At 40.8% G+C, this 18,484-nt stretch overlaps 1 protein-coding gene across 9 annotated transcripts in view; it reads left to right on the top strand.

Moving 5' to 3' along the window:
* BIRC6 (baculoviral IAP repeat containing 6) overlaps window positions 1-18,484 on the top strand; it is a 143,779-nt gene that overhangs the window by 38,991 nt on the left and 86,304 nt on the right. For 5 of the 9 annotated variants that reach the window (XM_079969409.1, XM_079969410.1, XM_079969408.1 and 2 more), the window contains exons 24-37: window positions 108-295; window positions 1,590-1,904; window positions 2,296-2,395; window positions 2,814-3,028; window positions 3,174-3,382; window positions 3,653-3,999; window positions 5,349-5,568; window positions 6,047-6,180; window positions 7,324-7,461; window positions 9,344-9,471; window positions 10,170-10,301; window positions 14,171-14,386; window positions 16,844-17,027; window positions 17,652-17,807. In XM_079969409.1, coding sequence (XP_079825535.1) covers window positions 108-295; window positions 1,590-1,904; window positions 2,296-2,395; window positions 2,814-3,028; window positions 3,174-3,382; window positions 3,653-3,999; window positions 5,349-5,568; window positions 6,047-6,180; window positions 7,324-7,461; window positions 9,344-9,471; window positions 10,170-10,301; window positions 14,171-14,386; window positions 16,844-17,027; window positions 17,652-17,807 — 2,682 coding nt within the window. The remainder of the gene's footprint in view (window positions 1-107; window positions 296-1,589; window positions 1,905-2,295; window positions 2,396-2,813; window positions 3,029-3,173; window positions 3,383-3,652; window positions 4,000-5,348; window positions 5,569-6,046; window positions 6,181-7,323; window positions 7,462-9,343; window positions 9,472-10,169; window positions 10,302-14,170; window positions 14,387-16,843; window positions 17,028-17,651; window positions 17,808-18,484) is intronic. The other 4 variants (XM_079969414.1, XM_079969413.1, XM_079969415.1 and 1 more) reach the window with 3 other exon arrangements.

The raw sequence follows: 18,484 nt of genomic DNA, 5'->3' as shown, positions 1-18,484 counted from the left end.
CTTGCTTTCATTTTTAGTATTTATACTACTGGAATGCATATTTAGAAGAATGCTTGGTGTGCTGCTTTTCTACATACATGTTTTTTTGTTTCTTTGTTTCATGCCAGTGAGTACCTTCGGGGTTACCCCAGCAGTTGGTGGCCTCTCATCTGGGACAGTTGGGGAAGCCTCGACAGCACTGAGTTCAGCGGCCCAGGTAGCTTTGCAGTCTCTCTCTCATGCAATGGCCTCAGCCGAGCAACAGCTCCAAGTGCTTCAAGAGAAACAGCAGCAGCTTTTGAAGCTTCAGCAACAGGTTGGAGGCCATCTCTTTCATGATGTCTCTAAACTTCAAAAGCTGAGAGAGTAGTTACCATAGTTACAAAAAGTCTCTCTCTTAAAAAAAAAAATCAAAAATTTTCAGCAAGAGTACATCTCCAGAGGATAGCATAGAAGCCACTTCAAATCAGTACAAAAATACAAAGTGCACATGAGTTGTTCTTGAATCCCTAAACAAAAAGAAAAGGTATTCCACACGTATAGGAATTTTGCAGCTTAAGTGAACATTAATTTACACATAGGTATTTCCAGATTTTTCTTTCTAATCTGAGATAAAGGTGGAAAATACAGTTAGATTTCTTTCAGTACGAAACACACAGGCCTCTGATTAGTAAGAGCTATGCAACATGAATCTTACAGGATTAACAAAGAGGAAAGATGTGGAAAGATGTACTGCTCCTACAAATGTCTGCTTTAGCTAAAATCCAGATGGGCCATATTACTTTGTACTGTTTAAGCCTGTAATCCTATTGATGGTCAAATTTTACAGTTTGAACTTCTTAGAGCTGTACACAGCCCAATTAAACAAAAGTATATTAAGACTGAGCACCATTTTAAGTGCATTTTTGTGATAAGTTTATTGATTTCAGTAGAATTTACTTCCAAGTGTGCAAGCTGGGGCAGTGTACTCTTAAAATGTTTTCACACACACATCTGTCTGAGAATCTTGTATATATGATGTGTTTTCAGGTGTGTGCCTCCCTCAAGGTTCTCTGATGTGTCACAGAGTCTAGCATATTAGTACATAGATATATGAATGTTAGGTTGTATTCACAGTGGGGAAGTATCCACTTGCTGTCTCACAGTACATATTGGATTCCTTGATATATGAATGTATGAGCCACCTTGTAATCATTCTGACTCCATTTGGATTTAAGCCTTGAATCCTAAGCAAAATTCCAATTAATACATTTGGACTAAATGCATATAGCTGAATTGGGCCATCACTTCTGAAGTGGATTGCTTCAGTTGATATGGTTGGTACATGAGTCTGTCTCTCTAACCCACATGCTGAATTGAATTTAGGTGAATTTTTAAATGTTAGTTCTTATAAATCCCGTTTTTCCCCCTTGCATTGTTTATCACCTTTTTGTGCTACTTTGCATCTTTTTTGGTAGTAACCTTTGGTATGAGTTTAAACAAAAGCTGAGGCTATTTGCTTTTTTGTTTGTTCTGTTCATGCTGCTTGTTGCTAATGCTTTTATTGCTAGTGCCTTCCTAGAGGCAGCACTGGCCCTACTGTACATATGCTGCTTTTATTTTCCCTGCAGAAAGCAAAGCTGGAAGCAAAACTACATCAGACAACAGCAGCAGCTGCTGCAGCAGCATCAGCAGTTGGTCCTGTTCACAACTCTGTGCCTTCCAACTCAGTAGCAGCCCCAGGGTTCTTCATTCACCCGTCGGATGTCATCCCGCCCACTCCTAAAACAACCCCCCTGTTCATGACTCCGCCTCTAACACCACCTAATGAGGCAGTTTCTGCTGTTATCAATGCAGAGCTTGCACAGCTTTTCCCGGGCTCAGTCATTGATCCTCCACCAGTTAACCTTTCTGCACACAACAAAAATGCAAACAAGTCCAGAACGGTAACTAAACAGAAGAGCTTTCATGAAATTCCAGTCTAACTAATGTTAATGATAGGAACTACTTTGAGTGATTGCTAGTTTGCCTATTTTTCAAGGTGTAGTCAGTATGTTTTGAGAGCTAGTACTGTTAAAGGTCCTTTATATAATATCCCCACATCTATTAAGCTAAAATTCTTCATAATGAAGCTTCAGTGTAAATAGATAGCTCGTTAATGCTTTGAATCTTTTCCATTGGTGTGCTAATAAACTAATCCATATGCAGTGTTAACTGTTGAGGTTTTCAAGTTTGAGTTTCCAAAAGCTTGCCTCCCTTTACTTTTGCATGAGCTTTAAGGTAATGACTAATAGAAAATGCATTGATTGATATATTGGTTAATTTCCCCTTTTTCAGAATCCACTTGGGACTGGCCTTGCTCTTGCAATATCACATGCTTCCCATTTTCTTCAGCCTCCACCTCATCAGTCCATCATTATAGAGCGAATGCATTCAGGTAAATGCTGTTATCTTCCTTTAATGCAAAAATGTTCAAAGTTGATATTTTATAGGCTATTGGGAATTAATAGCCCAGAGCTACTTTAAGTATAGCCATGATTTAGAACTGTCTAATTTTGAACTCTTCTGTTTAAAAGCAGATTGCTTTGTCATATGAAATTAAGAGTGTTCAAGCCTGCAGCTTGTTCATAATTCACCTAACCATAGTTTGAAGGATTGTCCAAACTGTGCCAGTGATAGCTACTACAAAAGTAACTTCTTTAGTGAGGTTAAAAATCTTTAAATAGCTTTGGAAGTGCATTTTTGTTTATTATGTTCTTCGTTTGTGTTTTGATTGAGACTACCCTTTTAGCATTGGCACTTCGAGCTCACTGTATCTATTAAGTGTTGACATCAAACCTAACTTTTTTTTAAAGGTGCAAGGAGGTTTGTGACATTGGATTTTGGCAGACCCATTTTATTGACAGATGTATTGATTCCAACTTGTGGTGATCTTGCTTCCTTGTCAATTGATATCTGGACACTTGGTGAAGAAGTTGATGGAAGGAGGCTAGTGGTTGCTACAGATATTAGCACCCATTCTCTCATTCTGCATGATTTAATACCACCACCCGTTTGCAGGTTCATGAAGGTAATTTTTTTTAAAAATGCTGTCTCTTATCAGATGGATTTATAAATGTTCTTACATGTAGTTAATGCCCAGTTGTTGCATGTTTCTCATGTTTCAAAACTATGAAACTACACTGAAGGTCTCATTGTCTTTCATTTCATTTTAGATTACAGTCATTGGTCGTTATGGAAGTACAAATGCAAGAGCCAAAATTCCTTTAGGGTTTTACTATGGGCACACATATATTTTGCCACTGGAAAGTGAGCTGAAGATTATGCATGATCCTTTACGAGGAGAAGTTGAATCTGCAAACCAGCCAGAAATTGATCAACACTTAGCCATGATGGTTGCGTTGCAGGAAGACATACAGTGCAGGTAAGATGAGGTGTTGGAAATGTATTGTTCAGGGTTAGTTTTAAAGTTGTAACAGCAAGCGTACACACACACACACACACACACACACACACACACACAGCAGATAGATACAGATATATCCTCCTGTTCATTGCTTTGTTTAAACTAAAGTATTGAGGCATGAGTGTGTGAAGTTAAAATATGTTGTTTCTTTTAGTTCTTAGATGGGGTGTGTTTCTTAATGAATTTTAATTTAAAGGTGTCTTTTGCCCCCTGTCCCCACTCTTACAGGTATAATTTAGCCTGCCATAGGCTTGAAACACTTCTGCAAAGCATTGATCTTCCTCCGTTGAACAGTGCTAACAATGCTCAGTATTTTCTACGAAAGCCAGATAAAGCAGTAGAGGAAGACAGTCGAGTATTTTCTGCTTATCAAGACTGCATTCAGCTACAGCTACAGCTAAATTTAGCTCATCACGCTGTGCAGAGGCTCAAAGTAGCTCTAGGTGCAAGCAGGAAGATTCTCAAGGAACAAAGTGATCCCAAAGAGCTGATTCAGATGTCCTCCACGGAGCAGTTGCGCACTATTATCCGATACCTGTTGGATACTTTACTTAGTTTGCTCCACTCTTCCAATGGTTGGTAGCTTAATTATATTTCTTGACAAGTATGGAATTCTAAGCTTGCTTGTTAATTCATTGTCAGTGCTGGACATGTACGCGTATGCTTCCTACAGTACTGTTGGTGGGCTAGGGGCTATGTAGAACATTCTGTTATTTTTCACACACAACAGATACACATTTCAAGATAAATGAATGAGACAAAAGTGTAAAAGTGCAGGCAAACTCCATGAGGGGGGGGCTGCATTCCTGGTTGTCATGTGCATCAGTGGAAAAGCCTGCCCCACCCTCTTCCACATCCGAAAACGACCTGCGTGTGCATGGTCGCATGTATTTTGAATGTGTGCAAAATGAGGGTTGCTTGTGTCCCTAAGAAACCTATTGCCACAATGATGGAGACAGCATTTGCCTGCCTCCGGTTCACAGGGACCTCACCATCATGTTCCCAGTATGCATAAAGGCTAGGTGCTAGGCTGCGATGAGTTACTGTACTCTGAGTAATAACCAGTTCAAATGGGGAATTAGGAGTTGCCTTGTGGTCAAGTCTGTCTTTAAAATGTTCACCTGCTGATGCATGGAGAAAGCGCACAGTTTCTGAACCACTGCCTGGCAAAAAAAAAGTAAAAGAATTCACATAAGTTTTCAGTTTACAGTATCCATGGCGGAAGCGTTCTGGGCAAGTGTTTGTGTTCTTTCTCACATCTAAGGGAGGGGGGAACCTCATTGAAGTTGATGCAGAATGAGCAGAATTTTTTTTTTTTTAATACATATTTATTAAAGTTTTTTAAATACAAATGCATAAATAATAAACAACATTACTTATATCATAACATAATTTCGTCACTTCTTTGGACTCCCTCACGTCTCCCGCTCGCACTTACATCGTTACAAAATTTTTTTCCAAGCAAATTACCCACTTGTTTGCAATCTTATCTCTGCTCATTTAAATAAAATCTAGCAATTCTCCAAAAAGTTTGTATTTTCCTTAATCTCACTTATCGTCAAATTAGATCTAATTCAGTGGTGGGCAATTATTTATGATCTAGCATCCTTCTTAACATTCAACCAAATTACAATATTTTTGTAAATAAATCTTAAATTTCCTCCAGTCTTCCTCAACCCTCTCCTCTCCCAGGTCTCGGATTCTACCAGTCATCTCGGCCAGTTGCATATAGTCCATCAGCTGCATCTGCCACTCTCAGAATGGGCAGAATTATGTAGTTTATATTAAATGGGCAGAATTATGTAGTTTATATTAAATGGACAGAATTATGTAGTTTATATTAAATTTTAGAAGCAACCTTTAGATAACTTTTACTGTGCAAAGAATACTACTTGCAATTGATGTTTTGTTGATTTCTTTAAAGGTCACTCTGTTCCTGTGGTTCTGCAAAGTACGTTTCATGCTCAAGCTTGTGAAGAATTGTTCAAGCACTTGTGCATCAGTGGGACTCCAAAGATACGCCTGCATGCAGGCCTTCTGCTTGTTCAGCTGTGTGGTGGTGAAAGGTGGTGGGGGCAGTTCCTTTCAAACGTCCTTCAAGAATTGTATAATTCAGAGCAACTTCTCATTTTTCCACAGGACAGGTACTTTATAAGATGTCTTGTTTTTACTTTTCAGTTAAAAACAGTACTTGGAAAGATTTATTCCATGAAATTAGGTAGAATAGGCAAAAAGCTTGAAGGATTTTACATCCACCCACCAACACATCAGATCTAATTGACACCCTTATAGCTGTCGTAACCATATTTATTTTGGAGTGTGAATCTATATATTAGTTGATTTGGCCTAGGATGTTTCCATTAACTTGTTAGTGGCTCTAAATACTCTGTACCAAATAGTTACACTTTGATTTTGATCTTTACTCATGAGGAACTAGAAGAAGAGGAAACGGTTAATTTAGTTATTTGGTCGACTCTAACAGTGTTTCCCTCTGGTTGTCTTTCTCTTTCCAAATGCAGCAATGAAGTTTTGTCAGATTGGGTACTATGACTTTGCTTATGAATTTGAGTTGCATCTCAAAGGGTCTTGTTTTTTAAAAAATCTTTTTATGTATATATTTAGGGTCTTCATGTTACTTTCTTGCATTGGCCAAAGATCACTCAGCAATACTGGTGTCTTAGAAAGTTTGCTGAATCTGTTGGATAACCTGTTGTCCCCTCTTCAACCTCAGCTACCCACCCACAGATGCACAGAAGGTAATATAGATTTATGTAGTTTTCATGAAATATTTTTCCTCACCAACTTTGGTATTTAAAACACTATCTCTGACTGCTACTTTGATTATTTTTGTAGGTCAGGTGAAAGTTTAATTGATGCAAAGGGTTGTGCTTTGCTTGCAGTGTGGGGAGAAAGAGAGAATGATCTATTCTACCTGCTGGCTAATTTTTTATGTATTTTGAATAGGGTACAAAATACCTTTAGAGGACTTTGTGGTAATGACATGTGATAGAAGTAAATGATTCATTTTTGGTCTGACATTTAATGCTTTGGATTTGTTTTGTTGCATTTTGGTTTAAACAGCCATTCAAGGGTGCACAGTGCCATAGCTTGGATTAAGCTGCCTGTGCTTCAGTCTGATCACAGAAAAAGGGATTGGCCATTCCGCCCCACCTCCTGCAGCCTCATTGATTGATCTTCTATGAGATCCCCTAAATGTGAGGATTGGGAGGAGTATAAGGTGCTGCAGTACAAAGTGTGTCTGGAAAACTCCTGTGCATGCACAGATCACTAGGCCCTGGTCCTAAGGTCAAAATACTCATTCTGGATATAAGAATACTTTCCCTGACCTGTTTGAATGTGCACCTTTTCTACATACTTCAAGGCTTACAATGCATAGGGAAACATAAACTGTTGTTGAAATGGCTGTAGAAACATCCTTTACTCTGTTTCCATAGGGGCATAGGAAACTGCCTTATAGTGATTCTGCCTCAGTCCTGTTGACATACTGGCAACAGCTCATCAGGCTTTCAGACAGGGGACATTCTAAGCCAGAGCTTTTCTAACTTTTCATGTTGGTGACACACTTTTTAGACATGCCTCATTTCATGACACAGTAATTCAGTTTTACTAGCCGGAGGTTAAGCTAATCCCTTTCCAGTCCTAGGAGGAGCGCAGGGAGCGTTTGCGCAACACACTGCAGCCAACTCACTAATGTTTTACGACACACAGTTTGGAAAGCTCTGTTCTAAGCCCTACCTGGAAATGTTGTGGATTCAACCTGGAACCTTCTGTATGCAAAGCAGATGCTCTACTAATGAGCCATGCCCCTTCCCATCACTCTTGTTCTTAGCTGAAGTTTTTTATATTGAATCACTTAATCAATTTGTCTTATTTTAAAGGTGTTCTAGACATTCCTATGATTAGCTGGGTTGTAATGCTGGTATCCAGACTCTTAGACTATGTGGCAACTGTGGAAGATGAAGCAGCTACAGCTAAGAAGCCTTTGAATGGAAAAGAGAGAGACAGATTCTTGACAGGTGCAATACATATATATATATATATATATACTTAATATGGAAAAGCTTGTTTGTTAATTATCTGAGATTAGATAACTTAGTTTAAATGTGCAATTTGTAAAAGGCAGAGTGTTGTAAAAGGTCCATATGCTGTACTTTTAAGCAACTTTGAAAATAGGAATAAACAATACTGGATACATGCAGGGAGAATCTCCATAGGGCATAATGGAGCCTTTACCACCACCTTTCTTAGCAGCTGTTTGCCATGCACAAGACAATCTGACAGTACTTTGCATTCACCTACCATTTTCTGCAGTGGAGGATGGAATCTCTCAATCCATTAGGCAGGATTATGTAAATGAAGTGTACTTAACGCACTTGGAGGATGACCCCATTCAGTTCCTTCCTGCTTGTTTACTTGTGCAAGTGGTGGTCAACTTTAAACTAGAAGTAGCACAATAATTTTATAGGTAAAGGTACCCCTGCCCGTACGGGCCAGTCTTGACAGACTCTAGGGTTGTGCGCTCATCTCACTCTGGAGGCTGGGAGCCAGCACTGTCCGCAGACACTTCCGGGTCACGTGGCCAGCGTGACAACGCTGCTCCGGCGAACCGGCACCAGAGCAGCACACGGAACGCCGTTTACCTTCCCGCTATAAAGCGGTACCTATTTATCTACTTGCACTTAAGGGTGCTTTCGAACTGCTGGGGGGTCAGGAGCTGGGACCGAACGACGGGAGCTCACCCCGCCGCGGGGATTCGAACCGCCGACCATGCGATCGGCAAGTCCTAGCGCTGAGGTTTTACCCACAGCGCCAATAATTTTATAAGTGTGCTTTATTGCTACTCCTGGCCTGTGGAGGAGAAAGGCATCCCATCAGACAAGAAAATCCTGGGATGAGTCCTTTATTTTTAAGGATAATTCTGAGCCCCAGGAACAGACTCTTCAGCAAAGGAATTCTTCTACTGCAAGGACTTCTGGCTGCGTAACAGAGCTTGCCTTCCCGCTCCTCTCCCTGTGTACCCCCTGTGCCCCCTAAGTGTGTTCTGGGGGTTCCCCCAGCCCTCCAGAGCAGATTTGCAGAGGATGCATGAAGAGAGAAGAGGGAGGGAAGGTTCAGTTGCACAAGTGAAATCCTTGCGCTAGCAGAAGTACTTGGTTGGATACCACCCCTAGAAGAAAAATAGAAATAAGAATTTGGAATATGTGCAGGGTGAGTCTCGGTAGGACATATTGGAGTCCTTACCACCGCCTTTCTTGGCAGCCCTTAGCTATACACAAACAGGAGTGCCAGCTTGGCCCTGTGACTGTGCATGCCCAGGGCCGTGGGTGGCATGCAGTGTGCATGGCCCTGGCACTGAAATTTGTGGGTGCCTGGCCCCTTCATGAGGAATTTTCTGGGTGCTAGGGCACCCAGGGCCCTATGGAGCTGGCACCTGTGTGCACAGGTAATTCTGATGGCACAACCATTTGTTCCAGTGGGAATGCCACCTGCATATGTAGATCCCATGACCCTGTGCCTTCTAGTGCTATGCATGCAGGTTACTTGTGCTTACGACTGTACTGTTGGAAGAAATGACTGTGTGCTTTGTGGTGTACCTGTCTGAGGATCAGCAGTTGAAGGCTCCATTATGCACTCTGGAAATCTATCCTATGTCATAGGTGGGGATTCATCATGCTGTGGGTGGGTGGGGGGCTTTGGATTAGGTCTGTTGTCTATGTAGATTAATCTTAACACTTTGTTTTATGTGCATAATATATAATAGATCTCATGTTGTTAAAGAACCTGAACATTACAGGTTATCTTTGCTGTGCTAGACATGCATAATGGGTGTTTAGTTTGTATGTGTCAAAAATACTGCTTTTTCCGTCAACTGTTAAATAACATACTCTTTTCTTGTAGGCAATCAGTGGAGCTTCATTAATAATAATCTACACACACAAAGCCTCAATAGGTCTTCAAAAGGCAACAGTAGCTTAGATAGATTATATTCCAGAAAGATCAGAAAGCAGCTTGTTCATCACAAACAGGTAACTTCCAGTTCATAGTAGTGGCTTTGAGATTTCTGTTACGATTGATAACCCTGTTTTGATTTTGAGGTGTGATTTCCTGATTTTGTACACCTTGGGGTAGGGTTTTGCAAGTGAGCAAACAAATATCCGGAGATCACTGAGGCAAAGGGACAAGTTGGAGGAAATTCCAGGTGCCTGGCTTTCCCACAGCAACCATGAACCTATCTGAAAGTTGTGCAAGTGTGGCAAATATTGACAATACAATAATTGCAGACAAGGGACCTGAGGAGATCCTATGTGTGCTCTGCAGGGTGGAGTAGATTTCCACCACCTGGGGAGAACAGGAGCTCACATGAGTCTGAAACTTTGGTGGGAGGAATGTGGCAAAAACTTTTAGAAACCACTGGTTTACATATGGCAGTTATTTAACTATTCCCTGTCCAGCCATCTAAAATTCTAGGCCTTGAGGACAGACAAGTATATGGCAAATATTCACTGCTTTTCGCAGTCAGTGAAGGCTCACCAGTTTCTGTAGCTTTAAAGCTGCTGTTTGAACTGGTTTTATAGTTCAGTTCTGTTGGCAGTCTGTTAAAGTTTTGGAAATATAAAAACTAAAAAATTAAAAACTTTAACTTGACCATCATATGAAAGTGCATATCTATCTTGCATCTTATTGCTTACATTTTCATATTACGTCTGTTAACATTTTCTTTTAGCAACTTAACTTACTAAAAGCAAAACAGAAGGCTTTGGTGGAACAGATGGAAAAAGAGAAAATACAAAGCAACAAAGGATCATCCTATAAACTTTTAGTAGAACAGGCAAAACTAAAACAGGCCACGTCAAAGGTATGATGTTCTGCAATTATACTTATTGTCTTGTGCAGAAAGAACTGTTTCTGCAAATTCAAATATGTTCTAGGTTCATTTTTTACAAAAATCATTCCATTATGCCTCTTAAGGCCCAATCTGCTTGCTAATTCAATCACCTGATGTATATCTGGTTTTGGAACTGCTCCTCATTTAATTCTTACATAGGCACCTGTTAGTTCCTCATGATAAAAACTATTTTGGAGACTTACCTAGTATGGTGTTGGTCTATGATAAATAACCTGCAGCACTACTTATGAATCTGCTTATAGAATAATGCAAAGATTAGATGCATTTAAATGTTATTTTTTAATTATTTGTTAAATTTATATACCTCCCTTCATCATAAGATTTCAGGGCAGTTCAAAGAATAAAATAGAGGATAAAAAAGTAGACAATTAAAACAGCAACAAAACAATAACTCCCCTTTTCCACAGACACATTTAAAAGGCTGTAGAATATTAATTAGCCAAAGATGATTTCAAACATTCTATTAAAACCCAGTGTATTGTGGCCCAAAATGGGTTTGGCTTTGCGTATCTCAAACAGCAGGCCCCTCCCTTCCTAGTTCGCATAGCAAACTGCTTTTGAAACTGAGGGGGACTTTCAAAAGCAGTTGTGATATAGCATAGAAGTATACTGTTCAAAGGAATACATTCACAATTTCAGGAGGTGCAGTTTTTAATCTCTTGGATGTGCCTAAATTAGCAGCTTCAGCATCACCTGGGAAATACTAAGAACTTCTCTGTAGTAAGTAATTCTGTAAATTTACAAGTAGCGCCTAAACCATATATTAACAACAAAAAAATCTCCAACCTGCAAATCTCCCTGCTGCTGCTGACATTTTACTGAGAACATAGGAAAAGTTTGATATCGCTCTATTGGATTCTTTCACATGAAGTAGGTAATTCAGTTATAACTTAGTCACCTGAAGGGTTATGCAAGCTACAGACTTCATGGATTTCTGCTATCTCCATACACTGTATGTTCTTCAGATCTAGGGTGGACTCTCATTTTGCTAATGCAGTGTTTGTGGAAGATGATGAATTGAAGGATTCTTTCTATCCCCTTGTGAGTTGGGAAGTGTGCTTTGAAGTATTGGCAGATACTTTGTAGAAACTTAACACAGGAGGAGAAAACTACCAACAGTTGCCCTTACAATGCCAAGGAGGCCCTAAATAACTGGAGAAGTTAGCTTCCCTATTTTAGACACTTCTAGTTTGGCAGTTATGAGAGACTGGGTCTGCCCTACATGGTTGAAACAAGATGAAGCAGAAAGGTGAATATCCATCTCTACAGTATATACCAGCAATGTCCAACCAGTCGACCGCGATCGACAGGTTCTCCAGATCGATCGCGGTAGTTAAAAAAGAGATTGCCTGGTTGCTCCTGAGCGATTGTGACACACCCTGCCCCCAGCACTATGTCCCATCGGCGCTGTTGACAGTGCTGTTAAAGATTTTTTCTCCCTTCGTCTGCTGCAGAGTGGGGGAAGAAGGGAGGAGTTCAGACTGTTGGATGAGCGATATAATTAAACCCGTCCCCCCAAAAAAGTTTAACAACTCTGGCCTCTCCCCCTAAAAAAACACTAACAACTATGGGCAATGACAATAGGTAGATCACTGCCAGTTTTCTTATACTGGGAGTAGATTGCAGTCTCTATTGAGTTGGACGTACCTGGTATATACTGTCAGGTTAACGTAATAGGCATATTGGGCAATATGTCTAGATGAAAAAGTAAGACCTTTTGAAAGAATTGGAGGGTGATACCACTTTATGCGTAAGTTGTAGTGAAGGTGAACCAGCACACTCATAGGGCTGTATCCAGCAGTGTCACTCAGCTGCTGGTAAGGTCTCTGTCAGCAGACCATGGAGGGAGTCAACCCTCCCCCTTACAGCCCCCTGACACCCTTTAAGTACTCAGGAGGATTACCCCTAGTCAGTTTGGATATTTTTACATGTTGTTGTTGTATTAACCAGGAAGTATGGCCTAGTTAGGACACCAACTAATAGAAAAGGTATTCTTCCTATTTTGGCCAGTGAAGGCTAATGCGGTAAACGCATACCAGGGGAACTAACCTGTGGCCCTCCATATGCTGTTAGATAACAGCTTCCATGATTCCTAAACCCTTGGCATGCTGGTCATTGCTGATTAGATTTACCAATGGATGGAGGCCTATAAGTTATTCATCCTGCCTCCCCCCCCCCTATACATTCCTTCTTAGCATTCAGACTTGATGGTCTGCTGCCATATAAAAAAAAATGGTAAATGTCATGAATTGTGCTCATATTGATCCAGAGCAGATCCCAGCGTATAGTTAGCAGAGTAAAAAGTTAAATACGTTGCAGGATTCCCAAAAAATAGACCAGAGGCAATTAGCTTTGTCCAGCAGAGTTTTACTGCTGAAGACAAATGAGCTTAATGGTCACAAATCTAATACATCTTCAGGATCGGCACAGTCCATAAGAAATCAGACTTAAACTTACAATAAGTTAAAACCTTAACACCTAAGCATGTACAGAACACCACACACACCAGAAGGAAAGAGAGACAGAAAGTAAAACTCAGGCTTCTTCTGGCCTGTTCTTACATTCAGCATGAACTTGAGTGAAAGAGATAACAGAACCAGTTTAAACCAGCTGTTCAGCTTCTCTGAAGGCCAGAATAGAAGCTTGCTTGTTAGCTTTAAACTTCCAGCTTGCACCAGCTTGTAACGCACAGAGAAGCTTCCAGAACGCTCTTGAATCGATTAGAATAGGAAAGATCTCTACACATCAGATGTACACACACCTTCTGCACCAAAAAATGCAAACTGCCAGTGAAGAAATTGGGACATACCAAGCAAAGACAATGACTTGGCAAGAGGATAGATAAGAAACCTATAGCAGAGCATTTGAACAGAATTACTTTTAAGGTACCACCTCAGTGATACCTCACTCAACAAAAGTCTGTTTTGAATCTGGTGCAGGACAAGTGTTGGAAGTGTGAGAAATCACATATCTATTCTAATGGCACTTGGGAAAGAAAGTTCTGGCATTTTAGTCTTTAACATATTTAGGGATATGTGATCCTGTAGCTTCCTTTTCAAGTTCTCCTCAACGGCTTAAATGGATAAATTTGAGAATACAGATATAGGAATGGCTACTGATTGCTTGATGGCCGGTTGAATCACAATGGAAAATATGATTAGCCTGTTAATGTTATGGAATATGAGTCATAGTGTTCATTTTTAAACTGAAATGACTATATGCAGGTATAAGTAGTTAGATCCATGAAAATTACTTTGTGGAATAACAATCACATTATTTCCTTTTGACATAAGTTTGAAGATAGTGCCTTATTCACCCTTAATGATAGATTAAAAGTAATGTTCTATTATTGTTATTATCAGAAGTACTATAATAGTGAAATTAGAGAGGTTTTGTATTCTTAAAGGTATATTATTATATTTGAAATGGTTAAATAACGGACTGGATTCAGACTTGTCGGCAATGGAACTGGACGCTTCTTTAGGTACAAGTGAAAAGAAGCAATTTTCTGTGATTTTTTTGTGGGGGGGGGGGACACCCCAGGCTGCCCAGTTGTGTGTATTGCAGGGTCTTCTGGAACAGCATGTGAGTGATGCCTGAATCTGTAGGGAAAGGTCAAAATCTCCTTCCCCCTCTTCTCCATTGAGAGTCGCCTCCTATAAAGTTAACTCCTGTGAACAGAAGAAGCCCTTCCATTCATGGAGCTGACAGTCTGGATTCAACTCGTTATGTATTGTTTCATGTTAACATATTAACTTCTGTTTAATAAAAAATAGTCGGATAATTGCAAACACATTCTGTGCTTTTGACTCACACAGCACTTTAAGGATCTGATTCGTTTACGTCGGACCGCAGAGTGGCCTCGTTCTACATTAGACACCGAAGTATCAACTGCAAAAGAAACTCCAGAAATTGAACCCCTTCCATTTACGTTGGCACATGAACGCTGTATTTCAGTTGTGCAAAAGTTGGCACTTTTTCTTTTGTCAATGGATTTTACCTGTCATGCAGATCTACTGCTGTTCGTATGTAAGGTATGCAGTATATTACATGATTGTCATGTGCGGTTAGGGGAAGACCAGTACAGGTGGTGATCATTTTAGGCGCGTCCAATTGATGCTCAACACCAACGTGTGGAAGAAGGCAGAATGGAGGCGGGGGCAGGATGGGGCACACATATACAGTATGCTCTGCAGATGCACGTGGGGGCCAGGAATGGAACTCGCGTGTGAAATGGTTGCCACCTGTATATCAAGTCCTGAAGCCTTCATTTCAGCAAGCTGCGCTTTTTATATTTACCTATGATTTTCGAGAACCAGTGTAGTGGATATGTTGGGAGACTTGGATTCTTGTCCCCTTCTTGTCTTGGCCATAAAGTTTATCATCTCTTAGCCTAATCTCCATTGCAAAGTTACCGTGGAGATAACATTGGCTAACATTTACTGTCATGAGCCCCTTAGAACAAAAGGAAAATAATTTGATGGACAAACTAAGGTTTCAAAAACTAAACTTGGTGTCCTAGTCCTACACATTTTGTTGCAGTTGCATGATCTTCCAAGGAAAAATCCCATGGTGCAAAATAATAGGTTGGTATCCGGTGCTGCGTGAGTGGATGTCTGCTTGCACAACCCCACTGCAGCCCCACATCTGCTCTGGAGGGTCCCCCAACCCTTCAAAAAAGACTTTAGGGTACATGGGAGACTGCAGAGGAAGGGACTGTTGGTCTTGCCTGAAGGGAATTTCTCCTTGGAAGGGAGTTGGTGTTTCCCCACTCCCTCAGGCTTTAGTTCACTTCATGTCAAAGCCAGGAAAGCATCTCTCGTTGGCATCAGACAGGCAACATATAGAACAAAAGAAACCAGGACACAACACCTGCTTCCTTACCTTTAACAGAAAGAGTAACTCATGAAGAATCCTTCTTTGTACTACCTGAACAATCCTACTGCAAATCAGAGCAGTCCAGAGCCATGTAAGGCAGCTTCCTATGTTCCTATTTGCTCTGGACAAAGGCGGGGGACTAACTGAAGCCTGAGGAAGAGGAGAGCAACCCGCTTCCACTAGTCCTCTGTGTTTTTGGCCTTCAAACACTAGGTGTTTGTTCTGTGAACCGCCCTGAGACCTCTGGGTATAGGGCGGCAGAATAATAATAATAATAATAATAATAATAATAATAATAATAATAATAAATAGGAGCTATTTCCTACTTGATAGCATTTAGTCATCCGAGGGAGGGAGGAAGGAAGGGGGAGTCTCCTTTTGTCATGGAAATCTGTTTCCCTTGTGGGTGGGCATAATTAGGTATTGCCCATTGCCTCTGCATGTTTTATATGACAGAAGGGAGACGCAAGTATTTTTCACCCTTGGTGAATCTTCAACTAAGTGTGTGTCATTGCTCCTTTTCCTGATATGTCCGTGTAAAAACAAACATTTCATTTTTCTCTCTGCACTCATGCTGAAAGGAAAAACAATGGGTTATATCAGATTGTGGCTTTGCAAGTCTTAGTCATAGAATCAGAGAATTGTAGAGTTGGAAGGGACCACAAGGGTCAACCAGTGCAACCCTCTGCAGTGTAGGAATCTTGCCCAATGTGGGGCTTGAACCCACGGCTGTGAGATTAAGAGTCTTGTGCTCTACCCACTGAACTAAGTCATTTGCCAATCCATCCATACCCACTTAAGACCCATCTCCTAAAAACTGCTCCCGAGAGTTGGGGGACCCTCTGGGATAAAAGGGCACATGGTGCAGGAGGCTGCTGTAGGTTGCGGAGGAGGGGGAGCAAAAATTGAATGCCCTGAGATGCACGAGTGGAGGTTTTCTGCTTAGGCAATCCAATCTATTAATACTGAATATGTTATGGATGAATAATACTTTCTTCATTTTCTTCATGAATCTTAATGTTGCAACTTTCCAAGATAAAATGGAAAATAATGGGTATGCAGAAATAGAAAGGAGGGCTCCCTTAGGACAGAGACTTCTTTCCTCGCAACTTGCTCCAACTAGGAGAGAAGGAGGGCATCTTCAGAGCTGCATGAGATATCATGCCAGAAGTGTTATGCATTTATCCTGTACAGCTTACACTGCTGAATGCATCATCCACTATAATATATATGACCATATTTTCTAGTTTATGCAATACTTGTGTATTTCTTAAATCATACATTTTCCAAGATACAAGACTAATAGCAATGTTTATTTTTATGACAAACATAACTGGGTAAGCCATTCCTGATATTGACTGTTTACCTGTCTTGAAACTAGATTTCCAGCAAGAGAGTCCCTTTAAGTTATACTAGGCCGTATACCTGAGGCTCCATCCATTATAGTCATCCAAGTCTTACTTTTGTAGAAATGTTATACCCCTAGCTGCCCTTGGCTCCCTTCAGAGAGGAAAAGTGGGTTATAAATTTGACATAATAAATAAATGGCTGTAAGCAAACATTTGCAGGTAGAATTATGCATGCAACCTTTCATTTCTGAAATTCCATTCCAGGTTCTTGCTAGAATTGCCAATGCTACAAGACCTACAATTCATTTGTGTGAAATTGTGAACGAAGCTCAGCTGGAAAGGCTACTGTTGCTTCTGGTTGGGACAGACTTTAACAGAGGCGATATCTCTTGGGGAGGAGCATGGGCTCAGTATTCTCTGACGTGTATGCTGCAAGACATCCTAGCAGGTTTGTTGAAACTCCAGATACTTATTAAGCAGAATGATAGTAGTGCATACAGTGGGAAGGATGGAAGATGTAATAGCCAACATACTAACATGGGGTGAATATGAACTTTATTGACTAGTTGACTTCCAGCAGTTTGGCAGGACCCTCACGTGGTAGCATCCAGCTGCCTCAGTAAATGGCAACTAGCCTGTCTGCTGTAGAAAACAGTGGGAGGGGGGGCAGATGGTGTCAGACAATGCTGAGGCCCAAAGATGGTTTGGAGAAGGGTGGTCTGTGTCTCCAGCTGTGAGATATTCTAGGCCTTCTACCCTCCACATCAGCATTTAGAAATAAGATTCCTGCTTGACTATGTGGTCTGATCTTGTTGGGGTTGTCCTGCATAGACAGAATTATTGAGGTATGTACGTTTTCTTGCAAGTTTTCTGGAAAGGTTGGATTGGGCATAAAAGCAAATGCAACTTGTCTGGTCAGTTTTGAGTGCTGTTGTGCTCTCTGGTCTATGTTGAAATGATAACCTTCTTAGTTCAGAACATGGAATTGAGTAATGCTAGTATTCAAGCAATATGCACCAGATTGTTTTTCTTTGACCACTTCAGTAAATTAATTGTGCTCTGACATATTCAGGAGAATTGTTGGCTCCTATAGCTGCTGAAGCCATGGAGGAAGCTGCAATGGGAGAAGAGGCAGGGGCTTCAGCTGCAGACTCGGATGATGCTCTTCAGCAGTCTGCAGTTCAGTTAGTAGAAACTATTGATGAGCCTTTGACACATGACATCACAGGTAAATATCTACTTTGCAAAGGGGTCATGAGCCTTTTCCAAGCTGTTGCTTCAGTTTTGCCGTCTAACCAATAGATTTAGCACCATTTCAGAAGCAGTTTAAAAAATCAGAATTTTAAAAAAGGTAACAAATAACTAAACTAGTTTTGTCAATAGTTTGTGTGTGTGTGTTTAGTTAAAACAGTGTTTGCAGTGATTGAAATAAAGATGAAAAGCATTGGCTTAGATCTTATAAATAAACTTAAGGAGGTTCCTGGAAGTAAAGTTTTCTGACTCACATGCATCCCCAGAAATCCTCTCCAGAGTGTCAGGTGACTCTTCTAGATTTTATGGGAATAGGTGGAGGGTGGTAGACTCACCCAAAATCAGCCAGGGCAATTCTTCCTTTCCCCCATCAGCCTCCTGTGTCCCTTCTCATATTGTTCAGGAAGGCATGCCAATGTCCCAAGCGGGGCATCATTACCTGTAACTTAAATTACCGTATTTTTTTGCTCTATTAGACGCACCCGACCATAAGACGCACCTAGTTTTTAGAGGAGGAAAACAAGAAAATATATATTCTGAATCAAATCTTGTTGAAGAGGCTTTGTGCGGCTATCCCTGAAGCCAGAACAGCAAGAGGGATTGCTGGGCAGCAATCCCTCTTGCTGTTCTGGCTTCAGCGATAGCTGCGCAGCA

Source organism: Podarcis cretensis (genome assembly GCF_951804945.1).
Source record: "Podarcis cretensis genome assembly, chromosome: 3".
Lineage (NCBI taxonomy): Eukaryota > Metazoa > Chordata > Lepidosauria > Squamata > Lacertidae > Podarcis > Podarcis cretensis.
This window is presented reverse-complemented; position numbering and strand designations above follow the sequence as displayed.